The sequence below is a fragment of the Oncorhynchus clarkii genome, chromosome 4, assembly GCF_045791955.1.
Source record: "Oncorhynchus clarkii lewisi isolate Uvic-CL-2024 chromosome 4, UVic_Ocla_1.0, whole genome shotgun sequence".
NCBI classification, from domain to species: domain Eukaryota; kingdom Metazoa; phylum Chordata; class Actinopteri; order Salmoniformes; family Salmonidae; genus Oncorhynchus; species Oncorhynchus clarkii.
Window position 1 is genome coordinate 52,553,652 of NC_092150.1, and position 22,454 is coordinate 52,576,105.

Genomic DNA, 22,454 nt, shown 5'->3' on the forward strand with positions numbered 1-22,454 from the left:
CAAACAGGCTCTCAAAGTGCTTGATAGAAAGCCCAATAGCCATCATCACTGTTACATCCTCAGAAAGCATGAGCTCCTGAGTTGGAAAAATCATGTGCAATACACCAACGCGTGTCTTGTATTCAAGATCCTAAATGGCCTGGCTCCCCCTCCACTCAGTATTTTTGTTAAACAGAAAACCCAAACATATGGCAGCAGATCCACAAGGTCTGCCATGAGAGGTGACTGTGTGTGTATATATAAGCATCTTTAGTCAATCTGTTTTCTCTGTGAGAGCTTCCCATGTTTGGAACACACTGCCATCCGACACACATCTGCACCACCGATCACACTTTCACAAAAAACATGAAGACATGGCTAAAGGCCAATCATACTTGTGAACATAATCCCTAGTTGTTTATGGCCACTTTCCATGTTGTCTGTAGCTTGTGGAAACACTTTGGTGATTTTTATTTATTTTGCCTTGTTGCTCTTTGTCCTATGTTGCTTTGTATGTGCTCACTGCTCATTGATTGTCTGTATTGTAATTGTTTTTAATAACCTGCCCAGGGACTGTGGTTGAAAATTAGCCGGCTGGCTAAAACAGGAACTTTTACTGAAACGTTGATTTTAATTTGCACTGTCCCTGTAAAAAATAAACCCGAAGTGTTTTGGAAACCTCAATCTGTTCTTTCTGATACTGTATAGAAATAAAAATTCCTTACCTTGTACTTCCGGCGCCGACAGAGATGGCCGCCTCGCTTCGCGTTCCTAGGAAACTATGCAGTTTTTTGTTTTTTTACGTGTTATTTCTTACATTAGTACCCCAGGTCATCTTAGGTTTCATTACATACAGTCGAGAAGAACTACTGAATATAAGATCAGCGTCAACTCACCATCAGTACGACCAAGAATATGTTTTTCGCGACGCGGATCCTGTGTTCTGCCTTACAAACAGGACAATGGAGTGGATCCCATGCAGCGACCCAAAAAAACGACTCCGAAAAAGAGGGAAACGAGGCGGTTTCTGGTCAGACTCCGGAGACGGGCACACCGTGCACCACTCCCTAGCATTCTTCTTGCCAATGTCCAGTCTCTTGACAAGGTTGATGAAATCCGAGCAAGGGTAGCATTCCAGAGGGACATCAGAGACTGTAACGTTCTTTGCTTCACGGAAACGTGGCTCACTGGAGAGACGCTATCCGAGGCGGTGCAGCCAACGGGTTTCTCCACGCATCGCGCAGACAGAAACAAACATCTTTCTGGTAAGAAGAGGGGCGGGGGCGTATGCCTTATGGCTAACATGACATGGTGTGATGAAAGAAACATACAGGAACTCAAATCCTTCTGCTCACCTGATTTAGAATTCCTCACAATCAAATGTAGACCGCATTATCTACCAAGAGAATTCTCTTCGATTATAATCACAGCCGTATATATCCCCCCCCAAGCAGACACATCGATGGCTCTGAATGAACTTTATTTGACTCTTTGCAAACTGGAAACAATTTATCCGGAGGCTGCATTCATTGTAGCTGGGGATTTTAACAAGGCTAATCTGAAAACAAGACTCCCTAAATTTTATCAGCATATCGATTGCGCAACCAGGGGTGGAAAGACCTTGGATCATTGCTATTCTAATTTCCGCGACGCATATAAGGCCCTGCCCCGCCCCCCTTTCGGAAAAGCTGACCACGACTCCATTTTGTTGATCCCTGCCTACAGACAGAAACTAAAACAAGATGCTCCCACGCTGAGGTCTGCCCAACGCTGGTCCGACCAAGCTGACTCCACACTCCAAGACTGCTTCCATCACGTAGACTAGGACATGTTTCGTATTGCGTCAGACAACAACATTGACGAATACGCTGATTCGGTGTGCGAGTTCATTAGAACGTGCGTTGAAGATGTCGTTCCCATAGCAACGATTAAAACATTCCCTAACCAGAAACCGTGGATTGATGGCAGCATTCGCGTGAAACTGAAAGCGCGAACCACTGCTTTTAATCAGGGCAAGGTGTCTGGTAACATGACCAAATACAAACAGTGCAGCTATTCCCTCCGCAAGGCTATCAAACAAGCTAAGCGTCAGTACAGAGACAAAGTAGAATCTCAATTCAACGGCTCAGACACGAGGCATGTGGCAGGGTCTACAGTCAATCACGGACTACAGGAAGAAATCCAGCCCAGTCACGGACCAGGATGTCCTGCTCCCAGGCAGACTAAATAACTTTTTTGCCCGCTTTGAGGACAATACAGTGCCACTGACACGGCCTGCAACGAAAACATGCGGTCTCTCCTTCACTGCAGCCGAGGTGAGTAAGACATTTAAACGTGTTAACCCTCGCAAGGCTGCAGGCCCAGACGGCATCCCCAGCCGCGCCCTCAGAGCATGCGCAGACCAGCTGGCCGGTGTGTTTACGGACATATTCAATCAATCCCTATACCAGTCTGCTGTTCCCACATGCTTCAAGAGAGCCACCATTGTTCCTGTTCCCAAGAAAGCTAAGGTAACTGAGCTAAACGACTACCGCCCCGTAGCACTCACTTCCGTCATCATGAAGTGCTTTGAGAGACTAGTCAAGGACCATATCACCTCCACCCTACCTGACACCCTAGACCCACTCCAATTTGCTTACCGCCCAAATAGGTCCACAGACGATGCAATCGCAACCACACTGCACACCGCCCTAACCCATCTGGACAAGAGGAATACCTATGTGAGAATGCTGTTCATTGACTACAGCTCGGCATTCAACACCATAGTACCCTCCAAGCTCGTCATCAAGCTCGAGACCCTGGGTCTCGACCCCGCCCTGTGCAACTGGGTACTGAACTTCCTGACGGGCCGCCCCCAGGTGGTGAGGGTAGGCAACATCTCCTCCCCGCTGATCCTCAACACTGGGGCCCCACAAGGGTGCGTTCTGAGCCCTCTCCTGTACTCCCTGTTCACCCACGACTGCGTGGCCACGCACGCCTCCAACTCAATAATCAAGTTTGCGGACGACACAACAGTGGTAGGCTTGATTACCAACAACGACGAGACGGCCTACAGGGAGGAGGTGAGGGCCCTCGGAGTGTGGTGTCAGGAAAATAACCTCACACTCAACGTCAACAAAACTAAGGAGATGATTGTGGACTTCAGGAAACAGCAGAGGGAACACCCCCCTATCCACATCGATGGAACAGTAGTGGAGAGGGTAGCAAGTTTTAAGTTCCTCGGCATACACATCACAGACAAACTGAATTGGTCCACTCACACAGACAGCATTGTGAAGAAGGCGCAGCAGCGCCTCTTCAACCTCAGGAGGCTGAAGAAATTCGGCTTGTCACCAAAAGCACTCTCAAACTGCTACAGATGCACAATCGAGAGCATCCTGGCGGGCTGTATCACCGCCTGGTATGGCAACTGCTCCGCCCTCAACCATAAGGCTCTCCAGAGGGTAGTGAGGTCTGCACAACGCATCACCGGGGGCAAACTACCTGCCCTCCAGGACACCTACACCACCCGATGTCACAGGAAGGCCATAAAGGTCATCAAGGATATCAACCACCCGAGCCACTGCCTGTTCACCCCGCTATCATCCTGAAGGCGAGGTCAGTACAGGTGCATCAAAGCTGGGACCGAGAGACTGAAAAACAGCTTCTATCTCAAGGCCATCAGACTGTTAAACAGCCACCACTAACATTGAGTGGCTCACTGACTCAACTCCAGCCACTTTAATATTGGGAATTGATGGGAAATTATGTAAATATATCACTAGCCACTTTAAACAATGCTACCTTATATAATGTTACTTACCCTACATTATTCATCCCATATGCATACGTATATACTGTACTCTATATCATTGACTGTATCCTTATGTAATACATGTATCACTAGCCACTTTAACTATGCCACTTTGTTTACATACTCATCTCATATGTATATACTGTACTCGATACCATCTACTGTATCTTGCCTATGCTGCTCTGTACCATCACTCATTCATATATCCTTATGTACATATTCTTTATCCCCTTACACTGTGTACAAGACAGTAGTTTTGGAATTGTTAGTTAGATTACTTGTTGGTTATTACTGCATTGTCGGAACTAGAAGCACAAGCATTTCGCTACACTCGCATTAACATCTGCTAACCATGTGTATGTGACAAATAAAATTTGATTTGATTTGTGACTAGGACGATTTGAAAAAGTCACTCTTCGGTGCTAAAATGTCCTTCTCAAAACTGCTAATAACACATTTTCATCGTTTCCCGGACCCAGTCTGTAATACCTATATGTTGTAAGCAGACCACCATAGTCCCTGTGCCCAAGAACACCAATGTAACCTGTCTAAATGACTATCGCCCCGTAGTACTCACATCTGTAGCCAGGAAATCCTTTGAATGGCTGGTCATGGCTCACATCAACATTATCCCAGACACCCTGGACACACTCTAATTTGCTTACCGCCCCAACAGGTCCACAGATGAGACGATCTCTATTGCACTCCACACTGCCCTTTCCCACTTTTGCAAAAGGAACACCTACGTGAGAATGCTGTTGACTCAGCGTTCAATACCATAGTGCCCTCCAAGCTCATTACTAAGCTAAGGATCCTAGGACTGAACACCTCCCTCTGCAACTGGATAATGGACTTCCTGACGGGCCACCCACAGGTGGGGAGGATAGGCAACAACACATCTGCCTTGCTGACCATCAACACGGGGCCCCGGTGGTGCGTGCTTAGTCACCTCCTGTACTCCCTGTTCACCCATGACCGCGCATATCTCCAACACCATTAAGTTTGCAGAAGACACCACAGTGGAAGGCCTGATCACTAGAGGTCGACCAATTTTTAATCAGAATGGACGATTTAATTAGGGCCGGTTTCAACTTTTCATAATAATCGGTAAAGTTGGACACTGATTGTGGATGATGTTATGCGAGGGCAGCAAGAAGCCAAGGTAAGTTGCTAGCTTCCATTAAACACATCTTATAAAAAAAACAATCAGTCTTAACATAAGCACTGGTTAACTACACATGGTTGATATTACTAGTTTATCTAGCGTGTCCTGCGTTGCATATAATCGATGCGGTGCCTGTTCATTTCTCATCGAATCACAGCCTACATCGCCAAACGGGTGATGATTTAACAAGCGCATTCGCGAAAAAGGCACTGTCGTTGCACCAATGTGTACCTAAACATCCATGCCTTTCTTTAAAATCAATACACAAGTATATATTTTTAATCCTGCATATTTAGTTAATATTGCCTGCTAACATGAATTTCTTATAACTAGGGAAATTGTCACTGCAAGCAGTCAGGGTATATGCAGCAGTTTGGGCCACCTGGCTCGTTGCGAACTGTGTGAAGTCCATTTATTCCTAATGAAGACAAATTCATTTGCCAGAATTGTACATAATTATGACAACATTGAAGGTTGTACAATGTAACAGCAATATTTAGACTTAGGGATGCCATCCGTTTGATAAAATACGGAAAGGTTCCGTATTTCACTGAAAGAATAAACGTTTTGTTTTTTCGAAATGATAGTTTCTGGATTTGACCATATTAATGACCAAAGGCTCTTATTTCTGTGTTATAATTAAGTCTATGATTTGATAGAGCCGTCTGACTGAGCGATGGTAGGCAGCAGCAGGCTCGTACGCATTCATTCAAACAGCACTTTCGTGCGTTTTGCCAGAAGCTCTTCACAATTCTTCAAGCATTGAGCTGTTTATGACTTCAATCCTATCAACTCCCGAGATTAGGCTGGTGTAACCGATGTGAAATAGCTAGCTAGTTAGCGGGTTGCGCGCTAATGGTTGTTCCCCTTGCTCGGGGCTTTTGTGGAGCGATGGGTAGCGATGTTTCGAGGGTGGATGTCGTCGATGTGTTCCTGGTTCGAGCCCAGGTAGGGGCGAGGAGAGGGACGTAAGCTATACTGTTACACTGGCAATACTAAAGTGCCTATAAGAACATCCAATAGTCAAAGGTATATGAAATACAAATGGTATAGAGAAATAGTCCTATAATTCCTATAATAACCTCAACCTAAAACTTCTTACCAGGGAATATTGTAGACTCATGTTAAAAGGAACCACCAGCTTTCATATGTTCTCATGTTCTGAGCAAGGAACTTAAATGTTAGCTTTTTTACATGGCACATACTGCACTTTTACTTTCTTCTCCAACACTTTGTTTTTGCATTATTTAAACCAAATTGAACGTGTTTCATTATTTGAGGCTAAATTGATTTGATTGATGTATTATATTAAGTTAAAATAAGTGTTCATTCAGTATTGTTGTAATTGTAATTATTATAAATACATGTAAAAAAATCTGCAGATTTAATCGTATTGGCTTTTTTTGGTCCTCCAATAATCGGTACCGGCTTTGAAAAATCATAATCGGTCGACCTCCACTGATCACCGGCGAAGATGAGACAGCCTATAGGGAGGTCGTCAGAGACCTGGCAGTGTAGTGCCAGGACAACAACCTCTCAAAAGTCAGAAAGACGAGCTGATCATGGACTACAGGAAACTGAGAGCCAAGCACGCTCCCATTCGACAGGGCTGTAGTGAAGTGGGTTAAGTTCCTCGTTGTCCACATCACTAAGGATCTTTGATGGTCCAAAACCAGCAGTCGTGAAGAGGGCACGACAACGCCTCTTCCTCCTCAGGAGGCTGAAATTATTTGGTATTTGCCCTCGGGTCCTAAAAATTCTGCACCTGCACCATTGAGAGCATCTTGACTGGCTGCATCACCGCTTGGTATGGCAACTGCTTGGCATCCGACCGCAAGGTGCTACAGAAGGTAGTCCAGATGGCCCACTGCGTCACTGGGGCTGAGCTCCCTGCCATCGATGACCTCTGTACCATGCAGTGTCAGGAAGGCAATACAAATTGTCAGACTCCAGCCACCCAAGTCAGACTGTTCTGTCTGCTACTGCACAGAAAACGGTACCGAGCCCTAAACAGCTTCTACCCCCCCAAGACATAAGACTGCTAAATAGTTAGTCTGGGTAGCCATTTGGTTAACTATTTAACTAACTTTTTTTACTCATCACATACTCTGCTGCTACTGTTTAATTACCATCTGTCACTTTTTTCCTAGTTACAGTTGAATTTGGAAGTTGACATACACCTTAGCCAAATACATTTAAACTCAGTTTTTCATAATTCCTGAAATTTACATACACTAAGTTGACTGTGCCTTTAAACAGCTTGGAAAATTCCAGAAAAGTATGTCATGACTTTAGAAGCTTCTGATAGGCTAATTGACATCATTTAAGTCAATTGGAGGTGTACCTGTGGATGTATTGCAAGGCCTACCTTCAAACTCAGTGCCTCTTTGCTGACATGATGGGAAAATCAATAGAAATCAGCCAAGACCTCAGGAAAAATAATTGCAGACCTCCACAAGTCTAGTTCACCCTTGGGAGAAATTTCCAAACGCCTGAAGGTACCACGTTCATCTGTACAAACAATAGTACGCAAGTATAAACACCATGTGCCCACGCAGCCATCATACTGCTCAGGAAGGAGACGCGTTCTGTCTCCTAGAGATGAACGTACTTTGGTGCGAAAAGTGCAATTCAATCCAAGAACAACAGCAAAGGACCTTGTGAAGATGCTGCATGAAACAGGTACAAAAGTATCTATATCCACAGTCAAACTAGTCCTATATCGACATAACCTGAAAGGCCACTCAGCAAAGAAGAAGCCACTGCGCAAAAACCACCATAAAAAAGCCAGACTGCGGTTTGCAATTGCACATGGGGACCAAGATCGTACATTTGGAGAAATGTCCTCTGGTCTGATGAAACAAAATTGAACTGTTTGGCCATAATGACCATCGTTAAGTTTGGAGGTTAAAGGGGGAGGCTTGCATGCCGAAGAACACCATCCCAACCGTGAAGCACGGGGGTGGCAGCATCATGTTGTGGGGGTGCTTTGCTGCAGGAGGGACTGGTGCACTTCACAAAATAGATGGCATCATGAGGCAGGAAAATTGTGTGGATATATTGAAGCAACATCTCAAGACATCAGTCAGGAAGTTAAAGCTTGGTCGCAAATGGACAATGACCCCAAGCATACTTCCAAAGTTGTGTAAAAATGGCTTAAGGACAAAGTCAATGTATTGGAGTGGCCATCACAAAGCCCTGACCTCAATCCTATAGAAAATTTGTGGGCAGAACGGAAAAAGCGTGTGCGAGCAAGGAGGCCTACAAACCTGACTCAGTTACACCAGCTCTGTCGGGGGATGGGACACAATTCACCCAACTTATAGTGGGAAGCTTGTTGAAGGCTACCCGAAACGTTTGACCCAAGTTAAACAATTTAAAGGCAATGCTACCAAATACTAATTGAGTGTGTGTAAACTTCTGACCCACTGGGAATGTGATGAAAGAAATAAAAGCTGAAATAAATCATTCTCTACTATTATTCTGACGTTTCACATTCTTAAAATAAAGTGGTCATCCTAACTGACCTAAGACAGGGAATTTCTACTAGGATTAAATGTCAGGAATTGTTAAACTGAGTTTAAATGTATTGGACTAAGGTGTATGTTAACTTCCGACTTCAACTGTACACATCTTCCTCAATTACCTCGTACCCCTGAACATCAACTCGGCACTGGTACCCCTTGTATGTAGGAAAGTTGTTGTGTAACTATACTGAACAAAAATATAAACGCAACATACAACATTTTCAGGGATTTTACTCTGTTACAGTTCATATAAGAAAATCTGTCTATTTGAAAGAGAGAAATTATTCTCTAGTCTATGGATTTCACATGACTGGGCAGAGGGACACAGTCAGGGTTGGGCCTGGGTAGCCCACTGGGTAGCCAGGTCCAGCCAATTAGAATGAGTTTATCTCCATAAATTAGTATTACAGACAGAAATACTCCTCTGTTACATCAGGTGGCTGGTCTCAGTCGACCCCGCAGGTAAGAAGCCAGAGATCCTGGATTACATGTGGTCTGGGGTTGAGAGGCCGGTTGGACGTACTTCCAAATTCTATAAAACAACGTTGGATGCGGCTATGGTAGAGAAATGAACATGCAACAGCTCTGGACATTTCTGCAGTCCGCATGCCAATTGTACGATCCCTTAACTTGACATCTGTGTCATTGTGTTGTGACAACTGCATATTTTAGTGGCCTTTTTATTGTCCCAATAACAAAGTTCACCTGTAATGCTGTTAAAATCAGCTTCTTGATATTTCACACCTGTCGGGTGGATGGATTATCTTGGCAAAGGAGAAATGCTCACTAACAGGGATGGTAACAAATTTGAGCACAAAATATGAGAGAAATAGGCTTTCTGTGCATATGAAACATATCTAGGATGTTTTATAAAAAGAAAATGGGACCAATACTTTACATGATGTGTTTTATATTTTTGTTTAGAAATTAGGGATATCCATGGACATATTACACTGCCAAAATGTATGGCTTGTGTTTGTATTCTGATTTTGGTATGAAATCACTATCTAATTTTGTGGGGTAAACGCTCAACTCTCATCAACACAACAGGGCGACTTCCTGCTTAAACTTGAACAATGTAATTCAATTTAGCATATTTTCAAGTTTGTGACCTTCTGTAGCTACATTAGGAAGAAGGAATGATGGCAGTCATGTATTTTGTAGTGGATTTCTGTAAGCAGGAAATTGGTGCACTGTGCGTGATGTCATGTAATATAGTTAATTTAGTTTATGAACAGTATTATTACTTCACTGTTGCTTGTCCACTGAAAAATTCTGAATGAAACAAACTGAATTAATTGTTTTTCTCTACTCCCCCTTTTATTTCCAGTGTTTCGGTGCTGATCTTCAACACCACCTCACACTGCTTCATCTTGGTCAAGCAGTTCCGCCCAGGTAAAACTCCCTACTCCCCATTTTCTCCTCTACCAATCAAATCATGTTTCCTCCGTAAGAACAACCTTTTTTCTAAGGACTGGGAATTCACATTCCTTTTCATATTTTTCATAGTTATTAGACAATGAAGAGGGACAGGAAATTAAAGTAAGGTGGAGAAAGTGTGTTAGAAGGGCGTGGGTCAGAATCGAACCCACCACAACCTTTCTTCATCCCTGTCAGGAAATGCCGCTATTGTCACATTGCAAGTTTCTTAGCCAGCACCTGTGTATTATATAGGATTTTGCTGAACTGCCACTTGAGCCTGTAAAGTGGAGCAATATCACCCCTAACACGTGGCCTGGAATCTGTCTGGCACATGCTCTCTCCTCCCGGCCTCCAGCCACCTTTACCCCTGTGGTGTTCACCAGGGTTCGGGTCAATTTTGTATCTGCCAAAGCAGCAGCTATTCTTCCTGGGGTCCAGCAAAATTAAGGCAGTTATACAATTTTAAAAACATTACTATACATTCACAACAGATTTCACAATCCTTTAAGTGTTTGCCCTCAGGCCCTTACTCTACTACCACAAATCTACAACAAGTGTATAGTGTTTGTTATCATGTGTGTGTATGCATGTGCATGTGTCTGTTGCTTCACAGTCCCGCTGTTCCATAAGGTGTATTTTTACCTGCTTTTAAAATCTGATTCTACTGCTTGCATCAGTTACTTAATATGGTAGAGAGTTCCATGTAGTCATGGCTCTATGTAGTACTGTGTGCCTCCCATAGTCTGTTCAGGATTTGGGGATTGTGAAGAGACCTCTGGTGGCATGTGATGTTGGGTATGCATGGGTGTTCAAGCTGTGTGCTAGTAGTTTAAACAGACTGCTTGGTACATTCAGCTTGTCAACACTTGACGTCAGTCTCTCTTCCACTTTGAGCCATGAGAGATTGACTTGCATATCATTAATGTTAGCTCTCCATGTACTTTTAAGGGCCAGCCGTGCGCACCATCTTAGCTACTATATTCCATGGCTACATCAAGCTTGTGACTTCACAAACTTGTTGGATGCATTTTGTTTTTTTTGGTTGTGTTTTGTATTATATTTAGCCCAATAGGAAGTGAACGGTGAACGATGTATTGTAATTTTGGAGTCACTTTTATTGTAAGTAAGAATTATAAGATGTTTCTGAACATGTCTACATTAATGTGGATGCAACAGTGATTATGGATAATCATGAATGAATTGTGAATGATAACTGAGAAAGTTAGAGGGACCAAGATCATATCCCCCCTAAAATAAAATGCTCATCTCCTCTGCTATTGATAATGTGTCAGAGGTTTATTATGTTTTGTTGTAGCCTCAACTTTCTCACTCATTATTCATGATTTTTATCGCATTCAGGGTTATTTTTGACTGGTGTTCAGAAACATCTTATCTACTAACTTATACAGAAAGTTACTCCAGTCATTTTTAACCGTTCAGTTACTATTGGGCGTAACCTGAAACCCAACCAAAACAAGCTGCAAATACATCCAGCAAGTGCGTATAGTCACAAGCTTGATGTAGTCATTGCGTGTTAGGAATATGGGACCAAATACTAAACTCTGGACTACTTTAATACACTAAGTGATTTTTGTCCAAATAGTGACGTCTTCAAATGGGGGACTAGATATATAAAGTGCTTTAATTTCGGAGCAGTAAAACATGAATGAAAATACCCTCAAATGAAAGGTGACATTCTGAAACATTTGATCTCAAATCCAAGTGCTGGAGTATAGAATTTTAGCTTCAATGTCAATGCATACGGAGGGAAGTGTATCTGTGTCCTCAATTGTGTTTTATAAAAAAAAATCAAAAAAATAAAATATTTATTTTTTATTTTTTTAACCAGTCTCTTATTACGGTGTTGACTTCCACCAGCAACGTTTTTACAAGTTCATGGGTGTGTAGAGGTATGCGTGTAATGATTTTTTTATAGGGGTACGACTTTACTATACAGAGTTTGTCAGACACTTATTATATAATTTCAATTGTGGCCTATTTGAAGAATAAAAACAGACTTTGATTTGAACTGCGTAATCCCTATTGTTGAGAATTGAAAGGAATGATACATCAACGAGAAAAAGCTATCTGGGTCCCCAGGTCACTATAGTGTAACACATGTTGCGATCTCGCTCTTCCCCATTCACTCTCCCTCCACCCTGTTGCATCCTGCAGCCGTGTACATGTGTGAGTGGGAGAGGACCAAGGAGCCAGCCGTGCAGGCAGCGGCGGTGGAGGAGGAAGGGGCTGTGGCTGCAGCCACTGCTATCCCGGAGACTCCCATCGGCGAGACTCCCCAGGAGGAGGCTGTTGCTACGGCTGGGGGCGTCAAGACCCACCAGCCCCCGGGCTCGGCGGGTATGACCTACGAGCTGTGTGCAGGCCTGGTGGACAAGGCCGACCTGTTGCTGGAGGAGATTGCCAGGCAGGAGGTGCTGGAGGAGTGTGGCTACGACGTGCCAGTCGCCAAGCTGCGGAGGATCACCTCGTACAGGTGTGTGTGTGCACGTATGGCTCCGGGCTGAAGTTTCCCCTAGGTACAAATCTAGGAGTAGCTTCGCCTCCTGCAATCCTAACCGTATTCATTAGCTGGGAAAATGCAAAACTGACCCAAGATTAGCGTCTAGCTTCACAAACACACACCTACCCATAACTTCATACAGGCACACACACATGCGCGCACACACACTGTCGTGAATAATTGATTTGCTCAAGGTGTGTAAAATGCTGAACCCAAAGATGAGGCGAATGATTTCTATATTTAAAGGTTTAATAGACAAACAATAGACCCATATGTATATGGGGACAACATACTCTTGCTTATCTGTTCGTTCTCCAAGTGTTCCGGTACACTGGTTGAACATTAAATCAGAGCTGAGACCACTTAAGTAAAAGTAGGCTATACATTTGAACATCTCAATTGCTTGTGAGTAACCCTGGCTGGATTACAGGTAATGGCCGGGATATCAAGTTAGTTTTTTTCTCACTCATTATTCATGATTCATTCATGTTTTTGTTTTTTATCGCATTATCAGGGTTATTTTAGAAGTGTTCAGAAACATATATTTTCTACTCACTTATAAAGTTCCTTTAGAAAGTATTCACACCCCTTGACTTTCCACATTTGGTTGTTTTACAGACATAATTTAAAATGGATTAAATTGCGATTTGTTTGTCACTGGCCTACACACAAAACACCATAATGTCAAAGGGGAATTGTTTTTATTATGTAATTTTGACATGAATTAAGACTGAAAAGCTGAAATGTCTTTTCAAGTATTCAACTCATTTGTTATGGCAAGCCTAAATAAGTTAATGTGCAAGTCACATAAGTTGAATGGACTCCCTCCGTGTGCAACAATAGTGTTTAACATATTTTTTAATGACTAGCCCAAACATACAATCACACTACATGACCAAAAGAATGTGGACACCTGCTTGTTGAGCATCTCATTCCAAAATCATGGGCATTAATTTACTGCTATAACAGCCTCCACTCTTCTGGGAAGGCTTTCCACTAGATGTTGAAACATTGCTGCGAGGACTTGATTCCATACAACCACAAGCATTAGTGAGGTCAGGCACTGATGTTGGGTTCCAATTCATTCCAAAGTGTTAGATGAGGTTGAGGTCAGTGCTCTGTGCAGGCCAGTTAAGTTCTTCTACATCGACCTCAATAAACCAATTATGTATGGACCTCACTTTGTGCACAGGGGCATTGTCATGCTGAAAAAGGAAAGGGCCTTCCCCAAACTGTTGCCACAAAGTTGGAAGCACAGAATTGTCTAATGTATTTTTATACTGTAGCATTAAGATTTCACTTCACTGGATCTAAGGGGCCTAGCCCGAACCATGAAAAACACCCCTAGACCATTATTCCTCCTCCACCAAACTTTATAGTTGGCAGTATTCATTCGGGCAGGTAGCGTTCTCCTGGTATCCTCCAAACCCAGATTTGCCCGTCGGACTGCCAGATGGTGAAAGCGTGATTCATCACTCCAGAGAACATGTTTCCATTGCTCCAGAGTCCAATGCCGGCGAGCATTTACAGCAATCCAGCCGATGCTTGTCATTGCACATTGTGATCTTAGGCTTGTATGCGACTGCTCGGCCATGGAAACTAATTTCATGAAGCTCCCGGCCAACAGTTCTTGTATTGACATTGCTTCCAGAGGCCGTTTGGAACTCTGCAATGAGTGTTACAACCAAGGACAGACGAGCTTGTGTGGCCTACCACTTTCCGACTGAGCCGTTGTTGCTCCTAGACGTTTCCACTTCACAATAACGGCACTCACAGTTGACCGGGACAGCTCCAGCAGGGCATAAATTTGATGAACTTACTTGCTGGAAAGGTGTCGTCCTATAACAGTGTCACATTGAAAGTCACTTAGCTGTTCAGCTAGGCCATTCTACTGCCAGTGTTTTTTCTAAGGAGATTGCATGGCTGTGTGCTCAATTTTATACACCTCTTGGCAATGGGTGTGGCTGAAATAACCAAATCATCTACTAATTTGTGTGTGTTGTGTGTAAGGTCCTTCAATCGAGCAGTGAATCTCAAATAGATTCAACCACCAGGACCAGGGAGGTTTTCCAATGCCTCGTTAAGAAGGGAACCTATTGGTGTACATGGGCAAACATTTTTTAAAGCAGACATTGAATATCCGTTTGAGCGTGGTGAAGTTAATTATACTTTGGATGGTGTATCAATACACCTGGTCACTACAAAGATACAGGCGCCCTTCCTAACTCAGTTGCCGTAGAGGAATGAAACCGGTCAGGGATTTCACTGAGCCCAATGGTGACTTTAAAACAGTAAGAGTTTTTGAAGGCTGTGATGGGAGAAAATCGAGGATGGATCAACAGCATTATAGTTACCCCACAATACTAACCTAATTGACAGAGTGGAAAGAAGGAAACCTGTACAGAATAAACATATTCCAAAACATGCATCCTGTTTGCAGTAATACTGAACTTTTTTTTTTTTACAAAGCCATTAACTTTTTGTCCTGAATACAAAGTTATGTTTGGGGCAAATTGAATACAACATATTACTGAGTACCACTCCATGTTTTCAAACATAGTGGTGGCTGCATCATGAGTATGCTTGTAATTGTTAAGGATATATAGTTTTTTATGAGTTTTTCAGGATAAAGAAAATAAATGGAATGGAGCTAAGCACAGGCAAAATCCTAGAGGAAAACCTGGTTTCCACCAGACACTGGGAGATTAATTCACATTTCAGCATGACAATAACCTAAAACACAAGGCCAAATCTACACTGGAGTTGCTTACCAAGAAGACTGAATGGTCTTGAGTGTCCGCGTTGATCTATGGCAAGACCTGAAATTGGTTGTTTAGCAATGATCGACAACCAGTGGCAATTTTAGCATGTAAATCTTGGTGGGGCAACACAAAAAAAAAGATGCTTGCCAGCAAAGCCACAACACTAAACAATACATGAATTGCACTATAATGGCGACAAGCAGTGCCCACAAACTGTTAGAGCCTAGGGGGTTACATTCGGGCATTCAGAGAGGGGGTATATTAATTTGGTCCTGGTGGCACAAAATCAAAAGTCTGACTGCATGGAGATGCTTGGGAATATGGTCAATACGGGGGACCATGTTGTTGGTGTTTCAGGGAAAACGGGTACATTTGACCTCCATCTAGGACGTAACAATAGTTAATCAAATCTCCCCGTTTCTGGCCTTTAAAAACATTTTTTTTTAATTGCATGGTCTTGCCAGCCTTCTCATACAGCTGCATATGTGCATTCATAAATCAAGACCTTTCTTGAGTTGGGCTCTGAGCTGGTGCAACTGTTGAGAATGCGAGCCTATAGTTGTGTGGTGGAAAGGGTTGAGTGTGTGTGTGTGCGTATCCCACAACTGTTGCGAAGGAGTAAAATATGTTAGGGACAATATAGGATGATTCACAATTGTTTGCTAATATACAGTGCATTGCGAAAGTATTTGGCCCCCTTGAACTTTGCGACCTTTTGTCACATTTCAGGCTTCAAACATAAAGATATAAAACTGTATTTTTTTGTGAAGAATCAACAACAAGTGGGACACAATCATGAAGTGGAACGACATTTATTGGATATTTCAAACTTTTTTAACAAATCAAAAACTGAAATTGGGCGTGCAAAATTATTCAGCCCCCTTAAGTTAATACTTTGTAGCGCCACCTTTTGCTGCGATTACAGCTGTAAGTCGCTTGGGGTATGTCTCTATCAGTTTTGCACATCGAGAGACTGAAATTTTTTTCCCATTCCTCCTTGCAAAACAGCTCGAGCTCAGTGAGGTTGGATGGAGAGCATTTGTGAACAGCAGTTTTCAGTTCTTTCCACAGATTCTCGATTGGATTCAGGTCTGGACTTTGACTTGGCCATTCTAACACCTGTATATGTTTATTTTTGAACCATTCCATTGTAGATTTTGCTTTATGTTTTGGATCATTGTCTTGTTGGAAGACAAATCTCCGTCCTAGTCTCAGGTCTTTTGCAGACTCCATTAGGTTTTCTACCAGAATGGTCCTGTATTTGGCTCCATCCATCTTCCCATCAATTTTAACCATCTTCCCTGTCCCTGCTGAAGAAAAGCAGGCCCAAACCATGATGCTGCCACCACCATGTTTGACAGTGGGGATGGTGTGTTCAGTTGTGTTGCTTTTACGCCAAACATAACGTTTTGCATTGTTGCCAAAAAGTTCAATTTTGGTTTCATCTGACCAGAGCACCTTCTTCCACATGTTTGGTGTGTCTCCCAGGTGGCTTGTGGCAAACTTTAAACAACACTTTTTATGGATATCTTTAAGAAATGGCTTTCTTCTTGCCACTCTTCCATAAAGGCCAGATTTGTGCAATATACGACTGATTGTTGTCCTATGGACAGAGTCTCCCACCTCAGCTGTAGATCTCTGCAGTTCATCCAGAGTGATCATGGGCCTCTTGGCTGCATCTCTGATCAGTCTTCTCCTTGTATGAGCTGAAAGTTTAGAGGGACGGCCAGGTCTTGGTAGATTTGCAGTGGTCTGATACTCCTTCCATTTCAATATTATCGCTTGCACAGTGCTCCTTGGGATGTTTAAAGCTTGGGAAATCTTTTTGTATCCAAATCCGGCTTTAAACTTCTTCACAACAGTATCTTGGACCTGCCTGGTGTGTTCCTTGTTCTTCATGATGCTCTCTGCACTTTTAACGGACCTCTGAGACTATCACAGTGCAGGTGCATTTATACGGAGACTTGATTACACACAGGTGGATTGTATTTATCATCATTAGTCATTTAGGTCAACATGGGGTCATTCAGAGATCCTCACTGAACTTCTGGAGAGAGTTTGCTGCACTGAAAGTAAAGGGGCTGAATAATTTTGCACGCCCAATTTTTCAGTTTTTGATTTGTTAAAAAAGTTTGAAATATCCAATAAATGTCGTTCCACTTCATGATTGTGTCCCACTTGTTGTTGATTCTTCACAAAAAAATACAGTTTTATATCTTTATGTTTGAAGCCTGAAATGTGGCAAAAGGTTGCAAAGTTCAAGGGGGCCGAATACTTTCGCAATGCACTGTAATAATTGCTTGCAATGTAATTTTGGTAATGGCGAGACTGGTGAGAAAATCCTTTGCAAAATATGCCTACATTACTACAAATATTAATAGCTAATTATGGAAAATTAACAGTTTTTAAAAATGTTTTTTTGATTGCTATATATAAAGCAAATCGAGGTGAGGGCGATGGAAATGCATTTGGCCGTTGATCTACTTCTGTTCTGTAAATGGCACTGTGTGCTCTTTTTTTGAAGGATGGATCCCAGTCTTTTCAGGGATACGGGGGGTCGGGGGTGGTCTGCCGGGCATTGGGATGACAACCCAACTCGGGATGAGGGCTTTTAGCGGGTGGAATAGTGGGGACCAATTGGAGGTTTACTTAGTAGCAATGCAAATATCATGGTACAGCTATATAGACACTCAATCGTTGTTATTTTTTAATGGTATGTTTATTAAACATATTTTGATAAATATAATTGAAAGTTGTCTCATGGTAAGTGGTGAAATAAGTATAGCTAGTTACAATTGTAATGGCTTAGCAGATAATAAGAAAAGACCATCAGTATTTACCTGGCTAAAAGATAATAAATATAATATCGTTTACAGGAAACCCATTCAATCATTTTAGATTATGTTTTGTGGAAAAAGAACTGGGGGGTGAAATATTTCTCCCATGGGCAAAGTATTTCAAAAGGAGTGATGGTTTTAATTAACAGTAATTTTGATCCAAATGTACAAATTATCCAAACAAAACAAGGTAGATGGATTATTTTAAATATGTTATTGGACAATAAACATATGGCTTATTAACCTATACGGTCCAAATAATAATGATGATCCAAGCTTCTTTGAAAATAAATAAGAATTGATCAACTCTACAAGCAACACTAGACTCTATTATTATGATGGGAGATTTTAATACAGTCTTAAATACCTCTATGGACCGGAAAGAAAATAACACTACAAACTATCACTCTCAGGCACTTAAGGAATGTCATGAATGTCATGGATATATTGGAATTAGTGGATACATGGGGGCTTAAATACCTAGTGAGATATACAGTCATGGCGAAGAGTTTTGAAAATGACAAATATACATTTTCACAAAGTCTGCTACCTCAGTTTGTATGATGTCAATTTGCATATACTCTAGAATGTTATGAAGAGTGATCAGATGAATTACAATTAATTGCAAAGTCCCTCTTTGCCATGCAAATGAACTGAATCCCCAAAAAACATTTCCACTGCATTTCAGCCCTGCCACAAAAGGACCAGCTGACATCATGTCAGTGATTCTCTCGTTAACACAGGTGTGAGTGTTGACGAGGACAAGGCTGGAGATCACTCTGTCATGCTGATTGAGTTTGAATAACAGACTGGAAGCTTCAAAAGGAGGGTGGTGCTTGGGATCATTGTTCTTCCTCTGTCAACCATTGTTACCTGCAAGGAAGCACGTGCCGTCATCATTGCTTTGCACAAAAAGGGCTTCACAGGCAAGGATATTGCTACCAGTAACATTGCACCTAAATCAACCATTTATCGGATCAAGAACTTAAATTGTTGTGAAGAAGGCTTCAGGGCGCCCAAGAAAGTCCAGCAAGCGCCAGGACCGTCTCCTAAAGTTGATTCAGGTGCGGGATTGGGGCACCACTAGTACAGAGCTTGCTCAGGAAGGGCAGCAGGCCAGTGTGAGTGCATCTGCACGCACAGTGAGGCGAATACTTTTGGAGGATGGCCTGGTGTCCAAGGACAAGAGCAGCAAAGAAGCCACTTCTCTCCAGGAAAAACATCAAGGACAGACTGATATTCTTCAAAAGGCACAGGGATTGGACTGCTGGGGATTGGGGTAAAGTACATTTCTCTGGTGAATCCCCTTTCCGACTGTTTGGGGCATCCGGAAAAAAAGCTTGTCCGGAGAAGACAAGGTGAGCGCTACCATCAGTCCTGTGTCATGCCAACAGTAAAGCAACCTGATACCATTCATGTGTGGGGTTGCTTCTCAGACAAGGGAGTGGGCTCACTCACAATTTTGCCAAGAACACAGCCATGAATAAAGAATGGTACCAACACATCCTCTAAGAGCAACTTTTCCCAACAATCCAGGAACAGTTTGGTGATGACCAATACCTTTTCCAGCATGATGGAGCACCTTGCCATAAGGCAACGGTGATAACTAAGTGGCTCGGGGAACAAAACATCGATATTTTGGGTCCATGGCCAGGAAACTCCCCAGACCTTAATCCCATTGAGAACTTGTGGTCAATCCTCAAGAGACGGGTGGACAAACACTAACCCACAAATTCTGACATACTCCAAGCATTGATTATGCAAGAATGGGCTGCCGTCAGTCAGGATGTGGCCCAGAAGTTATTTGACAACATGCCAGGGTGAATTGTATTGATAAAGAAGGGTCAACACTGCAAATATTGACTCTTTGCATCAACTTCATGTAATTGTCAATAAAAGCCTTGGACACTTATGAAATCCTTGTAATTATACTTCAGTATTCCATAGTAACATCTGACAAAAATATCTAGACACTGAAGCAGCAAACTTTGGAAATTAATATTTGTGTCATTCTCAAAACTTTTGGCCACGACTGTACATGGCGGAGACTTAATCAAGCTAGTCGTCTTGAGTTCCTCGGCATACACATCACAGACAAACTGAATTGGTCTACTCACACAGACAGCATTGTGAAGAAGGCGCAGCAGCGCCTATTCAACCTCAGGAGGCTGAAGAAATTCGGCTTGTCACCAAAAGCACTCACAAACTTCTACAGATGCACAATCGAGAGCATCCTGTCGGGCTGTATCACCGCCTGGTACGGCAACTGCTCCGCCCACAACCGTAAGGCTCTCCAGAGGGTAGTGAGGTCTGCACAACGCATCACCGGGGGCAAACTACCTGCCCTCCAGGACACCTACACCACCCGATGTCACAGGAAGGCCATAAAGAACATCAAGGACATCAACCACCCGAGCCACTGCCTGTTCACCCCGCTATCATCCAGAAGGCGAGGTCAGTACAGGTGCATCAAAGCAGGGACCGAGAGACTGAAAAACAGCTTCTATCTCAAGGCCATCAGACTGTTAAACAGCCACCACTAACATTGAGTGGCTGCTGCCAACACACTGACACTGACTCAACTCCAGCCACTTTAATAATGGGAATTGATGGGAAATGATGTAAATATATCACTAGCCACTTTAAACAATGCTACCTTATATAATGTTACTTACCCTACATTATTCATCTCATATGCATACGTATATACTGTACTCTATATCATCGACTGTATCCTTATGCAATACATGTATCACTAGCCACTTGAACTATGCCACTTTGTTTACATACTCATCTCATATGTATATACTGTACTCGATACCATCTACTGTATCTTGCCTATGCTGCTCTGTACCATCACTCATTCATATATCCTTATGTACATATTCTTTATCCCCTTACACTGTGTACAAGACAGTAGTTTTGGAATTGTTAGTTAGATTACTTGTTGGTTATTACTGCATTGTCGGAACTAGAAGCACAAGCATTTCGCTACACTCGCATTAACATCTGCTAACCATGTGTATGTGACAAATAAAATTTGATTTGATTTGACTACTTTCTTATGCTATTCTCTCTGATACCTCAGGGTTTTTTTTGTAACTTTTAAAATATTTGTAAATATTTTCATAATTCTGTTTTCTTAACTGTATTGTTGGTTAAGGGCTTGTATGTAAGGATTTCACGGTAAGGTACACCTGTTGTATTCTCCACATGTGACAAATATAAAATGTGATTTACCTAGTGCATTCAGAAAATATTCACACCCCATGACCTTTTCCACATTTTGTTACAAAGTGGGATTTAATTGTCCTATTTTGTCAACGATCTACACAAAATACTTTGTCAAAGTAAAAAAACAAATCTACCTTTACAATAGACCAAGAGACCCTCATTAACCGCTCTGGGATATGTGGGACGGTACCGTCCCACCTGGCCAAAAGCCAATGAAAATGCAGAGCTCCAAATTCAAATAAATTACTATGAAAATCAAACTTTCATGAAATCACACATGCAAGATAGCAAATTAAAGCTACAGTTGTTGTGAATCCAGCCAACATGTCAGATTTAAAAAAGGGCTTTTCGGTGAAAGCAAACAATGCTATTATCTGAGGATAGCACCATAGTAAACAAAGAGAGTAGCATATTTCAACCCTGCAGGCGCAACACAAAACGCAGAAATAAAAATATAATTCATGCCTTACTTTTGATGAGCTTCTTTTGTTGGCACTCCAATATGTCCCAAAAACATCACAAATGGTCTTTTTGTTCGATTAATTCCGTCTATATATCTAAAATGTCAATTTATTTGGCACGTTTGATCCAGAAAAACACCGGTTCCAACTTGCGTAACGTGACTACAAAATATCTCAAAAGTTACCTGTAAACTTTGCCAAAACATTTCAAACTACTTTTGTAATACAACTTTAGGCATTTTTTTAACGTAAATCATCGATAAAATTGAAGACTGGATGATCTGTGTTCAATACAGGAGGAAAACAAACTGTAGCTAGCTTTCTGGTCACACGCCTCTCTCTATCTAACAGTACACTTCAAGTTACCCTCCAAGTTACCCTCGTTCAAGATGGCCGTAATTCTTCATTACACAAAGGAAAAACCTCAATCAACTTCTAAAGATTGTTGACATCCAGTGGAAGCGATAGGAACTGCAAGAAGGTCCCTTCGAAATCTGATTTCCCAATGAAAACCCATTGAGGGACCTAAAAAAAAATAAAAAATCTGAATGGTTTTTCCATTCATGCTAAATAAGTTCTGTTGTACTCAGACATGATTCAAACTGTTTTTAGAAACTTCAGTGTTTTCTATCCAAATCTACTAATAATATGCATATCTTATTTTCTGGGGATGAATAGCAGGCAGTTGAATTTGGGCATGCATTTCATCCGGATGTGAAAATACTGCCCCCTGTCACCAAGAAGTTTAAGTAG

General features: G+C 42.2%; 1 protein-coding gene across 1 annotated transcript in view; it reads left to right on the top strand.

Moving 5' to 3' along the window:
- LOC139406935 (uridine diphosphate glucose pyrophosphatase NUDT14-like) overlaps positions 1-22,454 on the top strand; it is a 54,468-nt gene that overhangs the window by 20,766 nt on the left and 11,248 nt on the right. The window contains exons 3-4 of the mRNA XM_071150100.1: positions 9,795-9,859; positions 12,062-12,380. Of these exons, the coding sequence (XP_071006201.1) occupies positions 9,795-9,859; positions 12,062-12,380 (384 nt within the window). The remainder of the gene's footprint in view (positions 1-9,794; positions 9,860-12,061; positions 12,381-22,454) is intronic.